The sequence below is a fragment of the Lipotes vexillifer genome, unplaced genomic scaffold, assembly GCF_000442215.2.
Source record: "Lipotes vexillifer unplaced genomic scaffold, Lipotes_vexillifer_v1.1 scaffold977, whole genome shotgun sequence".
Taxonomy (NCBI): domain Eukaryota; kingdom Metazoa; phylum Chordata; class Mammalia; order Artiodactyla; family Lipotidae; genus Lipotes; species Lipotes vexillifer.
In genome coordinates this window covers 1,575,848-1,592,767 of record NW_006783088.1, presented here as the reverse complement: position 1 = coordinate 1,592,767, position 16,920 = coordinate 1,575,848, and the positions used below count along the sequence as shown (strand labels likewise).

The following is a 16,920-nucleotide window of genomic DNA, read 5'->3' as shown; positions in this document are numbered from 1 at the left end:
GAGCGTGAGGCAGGTGAGTCAGTACCAGGCCAGAAGGGGATAGGGCAGGAGAGAGCGTGTGTCAGTCTGTCCTTCCACAAGTTGCTGACAGATGGAAATTAAAGCAGTCTCGGAGGGACGGAGGGAGGGAGGGAGGGAGGAGGCGGAGGTAGCAGCAGAAGTGCAGCAAGCCAGCGGAGTCAGGAGCAGCCCTGGAGGGGGGCCAAAGCCAGCTTACCCGCTGCTTGAAAGCAGGGAGGCCAGGGAGGGAGGGGGCAGTGGCAGCACCCCACCCAGCCTGAGGAGGCCCTCCCCAAAGCCTCTCCCGGGGTGAGGCAGGGAGGAGGCTGAGGGCAGGCCCCGAGAGCTAAGGGGACGAGGATGGGTGGATGGGAAGATCCACCTCCAGAGCGAGCCCTGGCCCAGAGCCACGTGGGCAGAGGGCAGCGGAGGAGCTCGGTGGGCTCTGGGGGTGAGCATGGGGTGGGGGAGGGAAGCATTCATCCCTGCTGACTTGTCTAAACCCCACTCACCCGTCACCCCATCCCGGGAGACGCTTTCCTTCTCCTCCTTGCTGTGGGAGCACCCAGAACACCTATAAGCTGAGCCGCTCCCCGGCAGGGAAGCAGGTCAGTAACCCGTCCTGAGCACTGCCCACTCCAGCACACATATGGGCTGCACCCCTTGCCTGTGGCCTTGGCAAAGTTACTTATCCACTCTGAGCCTCAGTTTCTTCGTCTGTAAAATGGGGATAATATAAGCACCTATACTTTGCCGGGTCTGTTGGCAGAAATATACACCAAGCACATAGTTAGCCCTTGATGAATTTTTAGGATAATCATCCTCGTGCTCAACACAGGTTCCCGGCCTGAGGACTCGTCTCATACTACCTCTATCCCTCGCCCACCTGGTCTTAGAGGCTCCTGAGGGCCGGGACTCTATCCAAGCCCACCCCACAGCCACTCCCGGTGTAAAGATGGGGATCGGCATGTAGTAGATGCACAAAAAATCAGTTTCCTTGTGATCAAGGCTCCAAGACCGAAAATGAGAGAGGTGAGGACTGAAGCTGGAATGATGTGTCTAAAGGGGCAGCAGCTGACCTTGACCCCAGGGAGACAGGAAGAGCACCCAGAGAGATGGTTACAGGGCTGGGGCCCAAGGGAACGTGAAGGAGCCCACATTCACAAGCTGTGGGGCCTTGAGAAAGTCACACTGCCTCTCTGGGCCTGCTTCCCCACCCACGGAATGAAGGAGCTGGCCTCAGTATCTCTGAGGGTCCTCTCACATTCTGTGAAGACCCCCCCACCCCCGCCAATGGCTGGGAGGCTGCTGCCTCGCTGCGGCCTGGGGACAGGGGCAGGAGATGACCAGGAGGCCAGAGAGAGGAGAGGGCAGTGCAACAGCTCTCAGGAGACCCAGGAGCGCCACTCCCACCAGGACAAGGTGACCTAGACACAGAGGGGAGGGGCCTGAGCTCTCCCCACCGCCGCTCTTGTCCCAGTTATATGGACAGTGGTACAGCCAATGACCACCAGCAGGGGGACCTTTGTCCCACACAGGATGATGACCAAAATGTCTTCCAAGGCCTCGCTTTCGGGACAGTTCCTCACGTCCATCCACACTTGCAAAACAGATACAAATACTGGTGGTGAGCATTCAGTCAGTGACGACCACGTGCCAGGCAGGTTTCTATCACTTCCTGTGTATGAACTCCTAGCCCAACTCCAGAAAGAGACATTGCTGACTCGGTGACCTTAAGCGGGTCACACCACTCCCCGACCTGCTAACCGGAGATGATAAAATCCCTTTCCCACTTCACAGGGTAAGTGTGAAGATCAATGCTGTGGGTGTCGGGGGTCGATTACTCCCAATTACAGACAAGACACAGGAGGCCTGAGCAGAGACGGAACTTGCCCAAGGTCACAGGGGTGGTGGCAGAATCAGGACCCAAACCTGGCACACAGGCCCAAAGCCAGCCGGCTCTGAGCTGTCCTCAAGGACTTCCTGTTACCAGGAGAACCTCCAAAATTTCCTCCAAAGAGCAACTTTCCAGAGGGTAGAATTTCCCTAAGTCAGATGCTCAGAACACCAGCCCCTTGGATATTAGTCAAATAAGCTCGAGAAACATCACATTAGAGAAAGATATACAGGTTTCCTTACTCCTGTGCTTTCAGTGCTAATATCCGTACTCCCTAAGTCTCCTGTATGCCCACTGAGTACACAGTGGCGTTTTCCAAACACACAACATGGTCGGAAAAACCCAAGCGTTTTCCAGGTGTGATGGAGACCAGAGCTCAGAGAGCTGAGCACTGAGGACTCCCAGCCTCTCTGCCAATCCCCTTCCCCTTCCCCAACCCAGTGCCCCAGCCAGCCTCTCCCTCCGTCCTAAACAAGGGGAGATATTCTGGCTTTCCCCCTCCCAAGGCCCACCCCAATCTTTGGGGAAAGCTGGAGGGCTGTGGGTCCCACTGCGTGGTGGTCTAAGAGCCCTGAGCGCAATAAAAACGCAGAAGTCGGAAAGAGACATTGCTGACTCGGTGACCTTAAGCGGGTCACACCACTCCGCGACCTGCTAACCGGAGATGATAAAATCCCTTTCCCGCTTCGGGAAGAGGAATCCCGAAGGGGCAACCGCGGGGAGCCTACAGTCTCCTCCCCCCAGGAATGTTACAGCTCAGAGAGGTCCAGCAACTGGTGCAGGATCCCAGGAGCCTGTGGACTCCTAGTCCGGGGCACTCAAGCCCTTCCTGCAGGCCTCACCTCTGCCCACACTCCGTCTCCCTCTCAGCAGCCTGAGCCCCCAGAATACTCCCCGGGGCGTGGTCCTGGCCCCAGGCTCTGTCCACCTTCCCCTCTCCCTTCTCCTCAACCCCAAACGCCTCTCCTGACCCCTCCAACACCCCACCGATTCCCTCTAGACACTTGCTGGTCCCTCCTGCCCCCCCTCCCACTACCATCAGCCCCTTCCACTTCTAACACAGATCCCATCCAACACCCCCTCCCTTCTTCCCTTCACGCCAGGTGAGAAGCTCCAGGGTTGGAAAAGGTCGAACCTGCTACTCAGTCAAGAGAATTAAACCCAACCTCAGTGGATGGAAATGTTAGGGAAATAGAAACAATGCCTTTTTAGCACCCTTACCAGGTGCAACATCACCTCAGTTGGTTTTAGAACAGAAAAATCTCAGGGACAGACTGTGGTTAGCTCGGAAAACTATCGGTTTGGTTTTTTTTTTTGGAAAGTTCTTTTTCAGAAACTCTGTGCACAGAAGCCAAGGTCATGGGGCCAGGAGCCGGGTCCCAATGCCCTTCAGGTTTGGTTTTGTTTTGTTTTTTTTTTAAAAAAAAACAGGGTTTATTCTCTGTTGTTGTTTTTATTTTATTTATTTATTTATTCATTGGCCGTGCCACGAGGCTTGTAGGATCTTAGTTCCCTGACCAGGGATTGAACCCGGGCCCACAGCAGTGAAAGTGCAGAGTCCTAACCACTGGACCGCCAGGGATTCCTGCCTTTCAGGTTCTTAAACTGATGCTCTTCTGGGCCTTAAGACAAGGCAGGCAAGAAGCACAGGGATCCTACCCACTGCAAGAAGCAATGAGTGCCACTGCCCGCTCCACCCTGACCTGGAGTGCTCAGGCCAAGACGATGCGGAGTCCTCCTCCCCCAAGCCTATGAAAGCGTCCGTGTTCCCTGGCCCTGGAGCACCTGCGGCTTCAGGACCGAGAGGCCTGGGGAACAGCCACCAGAAACCAACACCAAGGACAGGACGTATCTTCCAGCATACTCACAATCACCAAGGAAGCCTAAAGCACGAGTTGCAGAAGTCACACCTCAACCATCGCATTCATCGTTCACAAAAGGAACTCACCTGTATGTGTGTCAGTCAGAGTTCAGTTTAAAAAATAAAGTAAAAATTCACAGTCCAAAGCATCTCAATTTTCCAAACACTAGAAGTTCTTGGGGGAAGGCGGTTTCTATCCCCCTTAGAAAGGGTGCACTTTTCGGACAGCCACCACACCTTCCCTCCCCACCCTGGGATGGCGCTCCCTTACCTGGCTCCAAAGCCGGGGGATTCCCCTGCCTCTGATCCAGGTTCCTCGGGGCAGGTGGCCACGGAAGGCAGGGGATCGTCTGCGCCCTGGGTCTCTGGCCCACTTTTCTTGCCAACTCCCAGCTCCCTGGCCTCCGAGGGATCTCTGGCCTCCAGGCCAGGGGACAAGACGCCGTCATTCCTCAGGCCTGGTTCAGGAGACTGGCTGACCTCCCCTACCCCGTGCTCCCTGGCTTCACTCAGGGCCCCCAAGAGCTCCACATTCCGGAGCCCCGAGTCCTGGGTCCAGTCCATCTGCCCCACTCCACATCCCCGCGGCCCCCGGGAACTCTCAGACTCCAGGTCGCAGGGCATCTCCAAATTCCTCAGGCCCAGATTGTCGCTCCAGTCCACTTGGCCCGCCCCGAGCTCCCTGTTTCTCAGCCCTGGGTCAGGTGTCCAGTCTGCCTGACCCACTCCGCGCTCCCTTGATTTCAGGAACTCTCCTGCCTCCACACCCGACCAGTCGGTCTGCCCCACGCCACTCTCTCTGGCCTGGCTGTGGTCTCCTACTGCCCCCACTGCCGCCAAATCTCTGCGCCTCAACCCGACCTCAGCAGCGCAGTCTTTCTCCCCGACTCCGATCCCCCTGGGCTCCAAAGACCCTCCAGTCTCCAGGCGGCCGGCCAGCTCCACGCCTCTCAAGCCCAGGTTGTCTGCCCAGCCCACGTGTCCCATGGCACCCTCCCTGGCTTCACTCAAGCCCCCAGAACGCACACAGCTGGACACTTCCAAGTTCCTAAGGCCCAGCTGGTCCCTCCAGTCCACGGTCCCGGCCAAGGTCTCCCCGGGAGCCACAAAGTGGCCGCCTCCCATCTTGCCAGAAGGGCTCAGACCAGCGCCGCTCGCTCTGTCGTTGCCAATGATGCCAAACTGATGGCTCCTCTCGGCAGCCTCCACGCAGAAGTCGCCGCTCCAGTCCCGCTGCCCTGGGCTGAAGGCCGCCTCTGGCTGGGGGACAACGCCGAGGCTGAGGTCACCGGCCCAGCCTCGCTGCCCCACCCCCCTGTCTTCCCGGTCGCCATCACTGGGGCTCTGGCCGCCTGCCTGCTGTCTTCCCTGCAGCCCTCCAACCTCCTGGCTGGCACCACCGCCTTGCCAGCTGCTCTGGTCTCTCTGTCCCAGTGCCCCATCCTGTGGCTGGGGGCTGCTGGGGCTGAACAAGCCCCCAGACTCAGCCTCTTCAGGCCCGCTTACAGCCCTGCTGGCCTCGCCCAGGCTCGCTCTGCCACTCAGAATCTTCTCAAACTCCTCGTCCTGTTGCTGGGCTTCCTCGCGGCTGAACCCGGCACTCAGGGCTCTCATTCCGAAGCCCCTGTCCTGGGAGCCGAGGGCCGTGGAGCTGCCACCGCGGCTGTAGTCTCTCATCCAGGCGCTCTTCCCGAAATCCTGGCCCGGCTGCTCTGCGCCCCGGCTGCTGTAGGTGCTCAGTGAAGAATCGCTCTTCCCGAACTCCTGGCCCGGCTCACCTGCGCCCCGGCTGCCGTACCTGCCGAGCTGCTTCCCCAGTTCCTGGCTCTGCTCATCTCCAGGCCGGCTGGCGGAAGCACCCAGAGAATCATCTCTCTTCCCAAACTCCTGGCCCTGGATTTCGACACCCTGGCTGGAGTAAGAGCCCTGGGAATCCCTCTCTCTGAACTCCCAGTCGCGAACATCCACCTCTCGGCCCTGCGGAGTGCCAGGCTGGGCTGGCTTTCCAATCACCCGGTCCTGGGCCGCGAGCCCCCCCGGGGCCGACACTCCACTCCCATCTTGGCTGCAGACCTCCCTCCCCTCCTGGCCAATGCCACACCTGCTGGCCCACTCCCTGGAGCTCCCCTCCCCCACTCCGTGCCCGCACTTGTTGGTCCAGTCCCTCTCTCCAAGGCCTGGGCCCCCTCTAGGGCTCGCACTCCCAAGGCCATAGTCCTGAGAAGTGTCTTGGGACCAGCTGCAAGGACTAAAACTGCTGGGATGTGTGTCTGCTACAATCCCAAATTCACTCTGCAGATCTTTCTGGGCCCAGCCAAGGAGTCCCTGGGCATCAGGAAAAAGAGAGAAACAAAGAAACTATGCTTAGAGTCAATCAGGGTGAGAATCAGTCCAGAATGAGAGAGTCAGCACTGCCTAGTGCCCAAGAGCCCCACTTTGGCTACAGAAAGCCTGGGTTTGCATCCCAGCTGTGTGACCTTGGACAAATCGCTTAACCACTCTGGGCCTCAGGGTCCTCATCCCTAAATGGGGTAATTCCTACTGCGTGCGGTGGTACAAGAGGATTAAACAAAATCATTTAAGCCAAGTACTCAGCACAGTGCCTGGCGCACCATGGACACTCAATCGATGACCCCATGGTCACGTTTACAGCCCTTGGGCAACACTTGGCAAACCGCCAGGAGAGAGGCTGCCTGGCAGAATGGTCTTCACATGGGTATGGGGCTATACTTTCAGCAAGGAGAGATCAAGAACTCTAAGCCCCTCCATGATCTCCTTTCCAAGGCAAAATCCCAATGCCACCCAACACCCTTCTAGCCCCTCTGAGATCCCAGCCACTTCCTCCCTAAGGAAAGCACCCTCCTGCCTAGGCCTCCCGGGGAAGACCTCTCAGTCCTCGCCGGCCTGTCCGAGAAGGGACAGCCTCCTCCTGCACAGGGGAAAAGACCCAGCCGGGGCTCCGGCACCCCACCCCACCGCACCGCACCCCACCCCACCCCACACTCCCTGACTCACTCCTGCGGGTGGGGGAGCCCTGGGCTCAGGGCTGCGGAGCCAGCCAGCCTCATCCCGCAGCGCTGCGTTGGCCAGCAGCCTCTCCAAGACAGACAGGCTGGGCTCCCCGTCCCCAGGTCGGGCCATGGCCCCTGCCTCCTGCCCCCTGCCCGTCCCGGGCTACTGGACGCCGCGGGTGGGTGCCAGGACAGGGCTGGGCCGCTCCCCTCTCCTGGACCTGTCCGATGGCTCCGGCTCTGGCTCTCCCTGGCCCTGGCCCCGCTCCCTCCAGAGCAGCTGCAGCTCCGGCAGCCCCGCCCAGAAGCCAGTTGAGTCACCCACATCCTGGGACAGACACACCTACTTCAGGAGCCAGCCTGGTCTTAACTCCTTCCTGCTGGTCCTCCTCCCCCCACCTCTGCCCCCAGAGGCCCCCAGGCTCCTCCCTCCTTCCAGCCCCACCCCTACCAGCCCAGGCTGGGCTTGAAAAATACATTTCAAAAGCCACCTGGACCCCAGCCCTGAGATTCTGGGGCAGCCTGGTAGGAGAAAGGGCACTGGCCCTAGAACTGGCGCTCTGGCCCTGGCCCAGCCACCAACTTACTGGGTAACCTTTGCACAAGGCTCTGCCTTCTCTGGGCCTCAGCTGCCTGTCTACAGAGGCAAGTCTGAGCTTAACAGTAATAACGTTCATAAAAAGCAACACTCACCAAGCACTCGTGACGAGCCAGGCACTATTCTTAGTACTTTACAGGTACTGTAACCGTCACACTACAAGGTAGAGCTCATCACTGTTCTCCCCATTTTACAGATGCAGAAACCAAGGCACAGGCAGAAAAGTCACTTGCTCAAGGTCACACATGGGCGAAGAGCAGGGCTAGGACACGAACCCAAGCAGTCTGGGTCCAGAGCCCATAGCTCTAACTGGCTATGCTGGTGCCCTTCATAATGCCACCCGTAATAACGTACTGAACACTCAGTGTTTGCCAAGCATTGTACCCAACGCTTTCCACGTCTATCTTACCCACAATACAAGCCTAAGAGGCAAACGTTATCATTGTGAAAGGACTCTGAAGCTTAGAGGTTGGGGTATATTCCCAAGACCAGTTAGCCAGTGGATGCTGGAGTCAGATGAGAACTCACACTAAACCCTAAGCACCGTCCCACACCCTCTGCTCTGCCAGCTCTGCCCGACGGTACAGCTCTGAGGGGCACATCCTAGGTGCCCTTGATCATGGCGGGATCCCAAGCTCTGATCACATAAAATCCATGTTGAAAGAACAAAACCCTCCGAAGGCCTGGCTTCCATCCCAAGCCCCGCCCCGTGCCCTGTCCTCACCTCAGAGCAGGCACTTGGGGTCTGTGTGTCCTTCAGCTCAGATCCAGCTCCCCGCCTTGCACCTCCAGCACTGGGTGGTGGTGAAGCCAGGAGGTCATCCAGCCAGTGGGAGCTGCTCTCAGGGCCTGCAGGCTCGGGGGATGCCCTACATGGGTCTTGAACCTCTGTCCTGGGTTGGGTGGTCTCAGCCTGGGCAAGGGTCACGGCCTCCTCCTTGGCAGGCAGTGCCTGCCCGGGGTCGGGGATGGCGGCAAAGAGGACACAGGGCTGGTCAGGGGGTGCTGGCTGCTGCTGCCCCAGGACCGGCTCCAGGATTGGCAGGGCGGCCTCCCTGGTGGGCAGAGGAAGCAGGGATCCCTGTCCAGGCAGGGGCTCCCGTTCCTCGTACCTCTCCTCTGCCTGCAGCAAGACTGGTCCAGGCTGGTCCCCTGCTGTTGGCAGGGGCTCGAGGGGGACAGCTGGGGGCTGAGGATGGCTCTCCCCATCGCCCTTTTGGGTTGGGGAGGTGCCCAGATCATCCGCCTGCATCCAGGAACCAGGCCTTCCTGGGCCCTCTGGAGCTGGCGGGGCCCCTGGCGCCTGCTGGGACACTCCTTCCTCCCTGCTGGATGCAGCCCAGTCTCCAGCCTCTGCAGCCTCCGCGGCCTCAGTGGCTTCAGTGATGGGGGAGGGGGGCGGGGAGTCCAGCCGCCACACCCCTAGACCCGAAGGCCGCGTGGGGAAGGTCCATTCAAAGGACTGTGACAAGCTCCAGCTGGACTGTGTCCCACTCCCAAAGGGATGACCCAGGGCCGACTGGCTCCCCTGGGTTTGGGGCAGGGCAGCCAGTGAGCCCCCCAGCTTCTCCTGGTCTTGGCCGGGCGGCTGGAGTACACCTTCAGAAAATCGGCGCTGAGGCAGGCTGGCGGGACGGAGGTCCTCACCCCCTGTGGCCGCCACGTCCCCAGATGACAACGTCCAAGGGAGGTCTAGCAACTCACCGCCTTCCGTTAGGGGCTGAGGCAAGGCGGCTGGGGGCTGCTCTGGGCTGCGGCGCCCCGAGAGCTCCTGGAGGGGAGGGCTGCCGGGTCTGGGGGCCTCCAGGGCTCCCAGAGAGGGGAGCCCGGGACTAGGGGGGTGGCAGGAGCCCTCATCAGGAAGGGCCGCAGATGGGGATGCCAGAGTCTTGGGGAGGCAGGGAGAAGCTCCGGAAGCTGCAGGGCTCTGGGCTTCTGGAAGCTGTGAGTGGCGGGGAGAGCTCTCATCGGGTGAGGAAAGACGGGGAGACTCGGGGGCTGAGCCCGAGGCTTCAACGGGGAGGCCTGGGCTGGCGGAGCCTCCATTCTCCAAGGTGGAGCCTGGACTGGAGGGGACCCAGGGCTTGGAAACCTGCAAGAGAAAGGTCAAGAGCCATCACTCACCACTCAGCTGGGTGGGGGGCCCCCTGCCGACCCCGCAGAGACCTCAGGTCAGCGGTTGCCTCACACGCTCACACTCCACAGAGGAGAGGAAACCCGGGCGCAGAGGGGCAGCCACCCAGGATGGCCGCAAGAGGCTCCCAGATGACTTCGAGTGTCTTAAACTTCTCAGGGTCCACAGACCCCTCCTTTCGGCCCTCTCCCCACAAAATGCACGTCGCCTTATTCACACAGTATCACTCACACCACTTCAGGTGGTTCAAACCCTCCCCCGCACACCCACCCACCCCAAAGCTCACCTAAGGATCTTCTAAAGGGTCCACGGTTCATGGGTCTAGAACACTGGCTTTACAAAGGGAAAAGGAGAACTGGGACTCCAGCTGTCTGGGGTGGGGGAGGTCCGGCCTCAGAGCAGGACTCCAGGCCCCATGCAGCTCCAGACCAGCTCCCAGGAGCAGCTCCTACCTCCCAGGGGTGGCGTGGAGCTCTCCACCCTGCTCTGTGCATCACAGTACCGACTCAAGGAGGCAGGCCGGCCGGCCTCAGCGTTCAGGTGAAAGGCCCAGGGGATGGGAAAGCACCTGGCCCAGAGCTACCCCTGCCCCGGCCCTTGTAAGCTGTACGCCCTCCTGCACAGAAGTCACTCTGAGCCTCAGCTTCCCCATCTGTACCCTGGGGCTGGTGGCAACAATGTCCATCTCACTGTTAGGTGAGGATTAAGTAAGATTTGTGCACATGGCCTTTCAGGATAGGACTCAGAGAAAGAATGGATGCTGTGGGACACTGGGGCCACCAAACACCTGGCACTCCTTTACCCCTCCACTCAGCCTGTCCCCAGAAGGCAAAGTGAGTCTTGCCCTACCTGAGCTCTGCCCACCCCCAGAGATCATGATTCCCCTGCCGCCCTCTTGCCAATGGGGCTGTTTCTGCCACATCATCACCTACTGGGTCTGGGCAGGGGGAGGCATCCTGCTTCCTTCTCAAGGCCAACTTCCATTCCCTCCACCCTCTGTCCCCTCTACAACTCTCTGGTTAATTTAAAGCTCATGCCCTTAAACTACACCATCCAGAACCCCTCCTGTTAGAGCCCCCTACAGACCCCTCCTTCCCTCAAGAGCAGAGCTCCTGGACCACTGCCACACTCCCCAGCGCTACCCCTGTTATAACGCATAGTGATTCCAACAGTCACACCGTCAACCCATCCAGCATCCTGGCTCCGGTCCTTGCTCGCCTCTTCCCCTATTCCTTTGTGACCCACCTGTCCCCAGGATCCTACCCTAGACCTTGTCCTTACCTGTAACGACTGCTCCTCCATAACCTCGTTTTCAGGTGTCCCGCTCACCCACTCCCACCCCCATCTGTCCACCTCCCTCTTTCCATCCCCCACCCCGCTTAATCCCTCAGCCCCTCTGAGAAGCACAGCCGCTAACCCTCCTTCCTTCTGCACGTCAGACTCCCTCCCTTCTCTCTTTATCGCCACTGATGTCACTTCTTTACACAGCTCCCTCCCTCACCCTACTGCTTAACCTGTTTAAATACACAGCTCTCCCCACCTCAAGGCTGCACCCAGGCAGCTGTGCTGGACGTGGCTGGAGAAAAGCACACAACCAGGACGACGGCTGGGCCCCCTGCGGCTCACCCCCCCTGCCCTCAGAGGGCCCCCCTGCGGCCCAGCAATCCCACTACACACACACCCCACCCCCCAGGCAACGCTTTCCCATCTGGTCTCCTCAAAAGTCCACAGCTCCTCCCGGGCTCTCTCAGCTGACAGCCTTGCCCCCCTTCCCTGAGAACGCAGAGGCCATGGGCGGAGGACACCCACACCAGCACCCACAGCCCCGCCGCCCACACAGGAGCCCAAGCACTCTGCTCCCTGCCGTGGCCATGAACTGTCCTTGCTCAGAGCTAAGGCCAACTCCTCCTCTCTCTGTCCTACACCACTGATTTTTCCTACTCTACTGGATCATTTCCATCAGCACACAAACTGCTCTCGTTTCTTCTGGCTTAAAAAAAAAAAACGACAACACAGTGCTGTTGACTCCTTCTCTCCCTCTGGCTACCACCCCTTTTTCTTAAACACAGGGCTCTCCATTCAGTATCCATCCCCACAGCTGCTCTCGCCCATCCTCTGCTGACCCCCCTCCAAAGGGCTTCTCTCCTCCCCCGCCCGTCGCACCGCTCTGGCCAAGGTCACCCATGACGCCCTGCAGCTAACTCCCATTTCTCAGTGCTCAGCTTCCTTGCTCCGTGGGTAGCGTCCGACCACTAATCCGCCCTCCTCCAGTCCCCCCCCAGCCGCCCCCCCGCCCCGAGTCCTGCAAGCTACTAGCTTCACGTGGCTTCCGGAGCACTCCACGCTGCCTGGATTTTCTACTTCACCGCTGCTCCTTCCAGCTTCTCCCGTGCTCCTCCGCTAGGCCTCACCCACTCCCTTGGTGATCGCAGCTGTCTTTACTACCATCTCTACACTGACGAGTCCCTGCAGCTCCAGACTCAAATATCCCACTGCCCCCTCGACGTTTCCACCTGCATGTCTACAAGGCATCTCCCACTCAACAAATCCAGAAGCAAGCTCCTCTGATCTCCCCCATCCTGCTTCACCCTAAGAACTCCCCTTTTCCGTAAAGGGTGACCTTCTGATCGCTCACATCAGAAGCCCTGGAGCCATCCTTGATTCTGCTCTCTCCCCACATCAACCTATCTGCAAGTTCCGTCCACGCCACCTTCAGATCCTAGACAGAGGCCACCGCTGCTCGCCATCTCCACCACGGGCTATACCGCCAGAGTCCATGACACCATCATTTCTCACCTGGGTTATCCCAACAGCCCCCTAACTAGTCCCTGCTGCTGCCCTGGGCTCCCTGCAACCAAGCGGACAGGGTGACTTTACAACTAAAACAGCAGAGGTCACGCCTCTCCTCAAGCCCCTCAATGGCATATAATACCCTCCCGCCAGCAAAGGTCCTCCTAGGGTCCTGCAAGGCTATCCCCTCTGGGTCCTCCCTATGGCCCAACTCCTCCCCTCTCACTGCGATCCAGACATCCAGGCTTCCTTGCCAGGAAGGTACCAAGTCCTTCATACTTGCAGTTCCCTCTGCCAAAAATGTTATTCCCCAACATCCACATAGCTCACTCCATCCCCCTCTTCGTAGCAAGGTCTCCCCCTGTTACCCTCACCCCAGAACCCTTCCAGGTGTCCCCAGCACCTGCCTGACACACTACACATCTGCTGGTTCGCAGGGATGTCTGTGTTGGCATCTGCCTCCCCGCATTGGAAGGTGAGCTCCCTGAGAGCAGGGGCGGTCTTTGTTTTGTTCTCTGCCGTTTCCCCAGTACCCAGGTCACAGGAGTTGCTCAATAAATACTTTTGGACAGACAAATGAATGGAGTCAGGTCTCCCTCATGGGGCAGATAGGACAGCCTCTGGCTAGCAAGGGCTCTACGAGTAAGAAGGACCACCCTTTACATCACTTACTCAGAAATTCAGGCCGTCTGCCCTCTGAGCACACTGTCGGGAGAGGGGATGTAACAGGAAATCCCCAAGAAAGGACTCTTCCTCTCTTCTGAACCCTGAGAAGGCAATCCGGCCAGGGAGAGCCGTGGACTCAGACCCTTCAGATCCTGCCTCAGCTCCTGGGTAAGTTACTTAACCTTTCAAGCCCAGGTGTCCTCACCCCTCATATGGGACCAAAGGGGCCTGCTAGCTAGATTTATCACAAGGATTAAGTTAGTCAACATTCCGGGGATGTGCCCAGCACACAGTAGATAATCAAGGACAGTTGTTCTGGACACTGTAAGAGCCTCAGGGCCTGAGCCACACTTAGCCAGGGTGGCCTGGAAGTTGAGAAATCTGAGTCCCAGGGCCAGCCCTTGGGCCAGTCACCTCCTCCACGGCCTCCGCTTCCCCATCTAAACTACAAGGAGGTGAAAGAGATGATCTGAGATGACACTTCCAGCTCTAAAATACCACGGTTCTGGTTTGTAACTGGAGAGTAACTCACGTCAGTAGGTGGCTCGGAGCTGGCCAGCTGAGCCAGGTCCCCGTTGAAGGCCAGGTCCGAAAGGGGGTTCCTGTGAGGGAGAAAGAGGGGAAATGGAGGCCTAGAATGGAAAAGCCTGTCCCAGGGTAGAAAAGGGAGAGCTGATCACGGGTCTGCCTAAGTGACTGCAACAGCATCCAATGTTAACTGCCTCCCACCTCCCACAGGCATTTCCTACTGGGGAACAGAGACGCTATGCAGTTTCCACAAAGTGCCCCAGAGACAGTGCCTGTTCCCCACCTGCACACCAAGGGTTAAGTTCCCCCAACTCCTTTGAGAAGAGGATGCAGCTGGCCCAGACCCCTCCATGGCTCCCAAAAAGATCCCCGCCCCCCTTCCCTTAAGGGGTTAACGTTCTCCTGCCACCAGGGAGAATGCAGCTGCTCCTGCTGCCCTGCCAATACTTCTTGAGGAATTGCAGGGGGAGGGAAAGGGGGACGAGGGAAGAGTGATTTTCCAAGGTTGAAGTTATTCATTTTAAGCCTGGCTTGGAGCAAAGAAGGGGAAGATGAAGGGCGGGACCCAGCCAGGACAGGGTGTGACCTCCTGGGAGCCCAGGCCTGGGACAAAAGAGTTGATAGGAGGCCCTGCCTTCCAGGCACTTTAAAGTGAGAGAGGGGAAAGGCTGGGGGGCAGGGCAGCGCACGGTAGGGCAAGGGTCTTACCTTCCAGCTCAGCTCAGACCACAGCGGCCCTGCCCTCCACAGCAGCAGGAGTGGGAAGGGGCCTGTGGGCCCAGCAGAGCTGCCAGGGGCCCAGCTGCCAAGTGCCTCAAGCAGCTCTCCCTGCCCTGAGGATGGCCTCCATGCAGCTGACAGCCCTCAGCCTCTTCCAGTGCCCAGGGGCACCTCCTGGTCAGCCTTCTTTTATATACTGGCACCAACTCTAGGCAAGTGTACCATACGCAACAGTCTCCAACCTAGCTGTAATTCCTGTGCGTTGACACTAGCTGGCCTGGCATCAAGGTGTGTTCATGTCTTTCCTCTCCCATCAGACTCCTCCTCACAGACAGACTGTGCCCTCCTCAAACTGACACACTCACACACACACACACACACACACACACACACACACACACAAGCACCTGGCACACGGCTGCACCCACAGCACGAGCTAGCAGTTAAAGTTAAAAGCACACACTGGAAGAAAACAGACCCGAATTCAAAGCCCAGCTCTGTCTCTCTCACTTGCTAAGGAACCAGGGGAAGTCACTATTGAGCCTCAGTTTCCTCATCTCTAAAATGGGTCTAATATTCCCTGCACTAAACAGCATGGCTGTGGATTAAGTGAGGCAAAGATTGGCTCTCGGTATAAAAAATAAAACCTGAAAATAAACTTCCATATAGTACATTTGAACTCTACTATAAACATATATCAACTCTGTATAGAGAACTATCATTGTAAAAAGAACACAGTAGCACTGTCTGCTGGGGGAACGTTTTTGTGACTCAGACCTAACCTAAAAGCGAAGGTCACAATCCCAGATGCAATTACCCACTCTGTCCTCCAGGCTGCAACCAAACATACAGCCTCCCACCCCCTCACCTCTCCTGGGGGGTCTTGCTGGGCTCTTCAGGGCACTCTGTGGGAGACTTTGCCGGCCCCTCCTGGGCCCATTCCCTGGAGAGGGTCCCACCATCCTCATCCCTGGGACCTGTGGCCACACCATAGGACCTGGGGCCATATCTTGAGCTGCCATCATGGTTAAAGGTGAGGCGGGAGCCCCAGAGGCGGTCAGGGCTGGCCGGGACCTCCTTCCTCGGCTGTTCCATCTTGGCCAGGATCTCTTCCACTGTGGTGGCTGCAAAGCGCTCCGAGGCTGGACGGAAGGGGGCGGGCGCCTTCCGCACACCCGTCGGGGCGGCACATCGAGCTGGAGGTGTCAAGGGGGCTACCTCTTCTTTCCCACGCTCCTCTTTCACAGTCTCTCGGGTGGCTTCTCCTCCAGTAGGGGCCTCAGCCATAGGCCTTGGTGCAAACGGAAGGGGACGCTTGCTGCCACCATAGGGCTGGGGTCCCGCCAGCATGTTCATCTTCCGCGCAGAAGGCAGCTCGGCCAGAGGACCCCGGGGAGGCCGAGGTCCAACAGGCACCAGCAGGCTGGGCTTGGCAGGCAGGGCTGGCTTGGCGGGCAGGGCTCGGGGTTTGGGCTTGACAGGGGGTTTGGCCCGAGCGTCACCTACCAAAAGGAAAGGGTTGGTTGGGGGGATGTCAGAAGAACAGCAAGCAGAACTTCATCTCCCACCGTACAAACTCAGAATGTTCACATCCTTCTAGGTACGAGTCAAATGTCACCTCTTCCACGAAGTCTTCCTTGATTTTCCATACACATGCCAGAAACATCTTCTCCCATCTCCAAATTCCCAAAATGTCTAGTCAATCCCCCTTATAAGCTAAAGCTATTTAAGGGTCCAGCTGGCAGCTATTTCTCCCTGTACCCACTTTGCACCTAGTACACATTCTTAACAAGTGAATGAATAAATGAGCAAATGAGCTAATAAATGAGTACCTGCCTACCCACATCAAGTAGTCAGCCCACCATCTCCCCAAGGTAGTCCTTTCCTCTTACATGATACTCTGCTATACTACCATCCACAGTAAACCTGTTATCCCAGCTCAGCGTCCCTACTCTGCCACCCTGCTGCCCCCTCCCCCAGTGCACACCCAGGCCACCTCCCCACTGTCATCCGGTGTGTGATCAGGAATGCAAACTTACTATTGACCTAAGCCAAACAGAAGTAAACCTGGTACAGGAAAAAAAAAAAAAAGACCAGAAACCTACCTTCTACATAAGGCATTTCAATACCAAATAAAAGACCTTGAATTACTCATGGCCACAGCCCTTTTAATAGAATCCTTCATCGCCCACTCATTTGGCTCAGGGCAAGAAAGGCATCTAGACAGGGAGTCAGGAGGCCTGGGTTCAAATCCAGAGGTGCATGCCATTTCCCCCCTAGGCCTCAGTGTCATCCTCTGTCAAACATGTGGTTTGATCCACACCATCTCGAAGGTTAGTCTGCTCTCCTCTGCTGGAGAGCTATGATCTCAAACAGTTCTGAAGGGCCTCAATGGAAGCTAAGAACCTTTCAGACTCATCCTGCCTGTCCTGAGTACTCCTCCCTCCCTCCCTCTCATTGCACAGAGTCATCGTTCGCCCAACCGCTCCAAGACAGAATGGGGGTTCAAGCCTCCGCCCCTCCCACCCTCCTCCCAGCCACCCCGCTGCTCCACCCTGCACCCATAGGTACCTGGCTCAGAGCCAGCAGATACCAGCTCCTCCTCTGGCTCCCGGGGCGGTAGGGAAGCCATGGCTGTGCCTTCCCTGAGAGCAGATACTTCCATCACATGCGGCGGACCTGCGTGAGAAGTGGGAAGCAGAGGGGTGTGAGCTG

At 58.1% G+C, this 16,920-nt stretch overlaps 1 protein-coding gene and 1 non-coding gene across 2 annotated transcripts in view; both read right to left on the bottom strand.

The window, feature by feature from the left end:
* The window catches only part of CNOT12 (CCR4-NOT transcription complex subunit 12), a 20,873-nt gene extending 3,953 nt beyond the window's left edge, over nt 1-16,920 (bottom strand). Inside the window, exons 1-5 of the mRNA XM_007455823.1 lie at nt 16,777-16,920; nt 15,074-15,707; nt 13,490-13,559; nt 8,092-9,459; nt 4,030-6,083 (exon numbers count right to left, since the gene is read on the bottom strand). Coding sequence (XP_007455885.1) covers nt 4,030-6,083; nt 8,092-9,459; nt 13,490-13,559; nt 15,074-15,707; nt 16,777-16,870 — 4,220 coding nt within the window. The 5' untranslated portion in view covers nt 16,871-16,920. The remainder of the gene's footprint in view (nt 1-4,029; nt 6,084-8,091; nt 9,460-13,489; nt 13,560-15,073; nt 15,708-16,776) is intronic.
* On the bottom strand, nt 3,407-3,479 carry TRNAE-UUC (transfer RNA glutamic acid (anticodon UUC)). The gene has a single exon. It is a non-coding gene; the product is annotated as a tRNA-Glu (tRNA).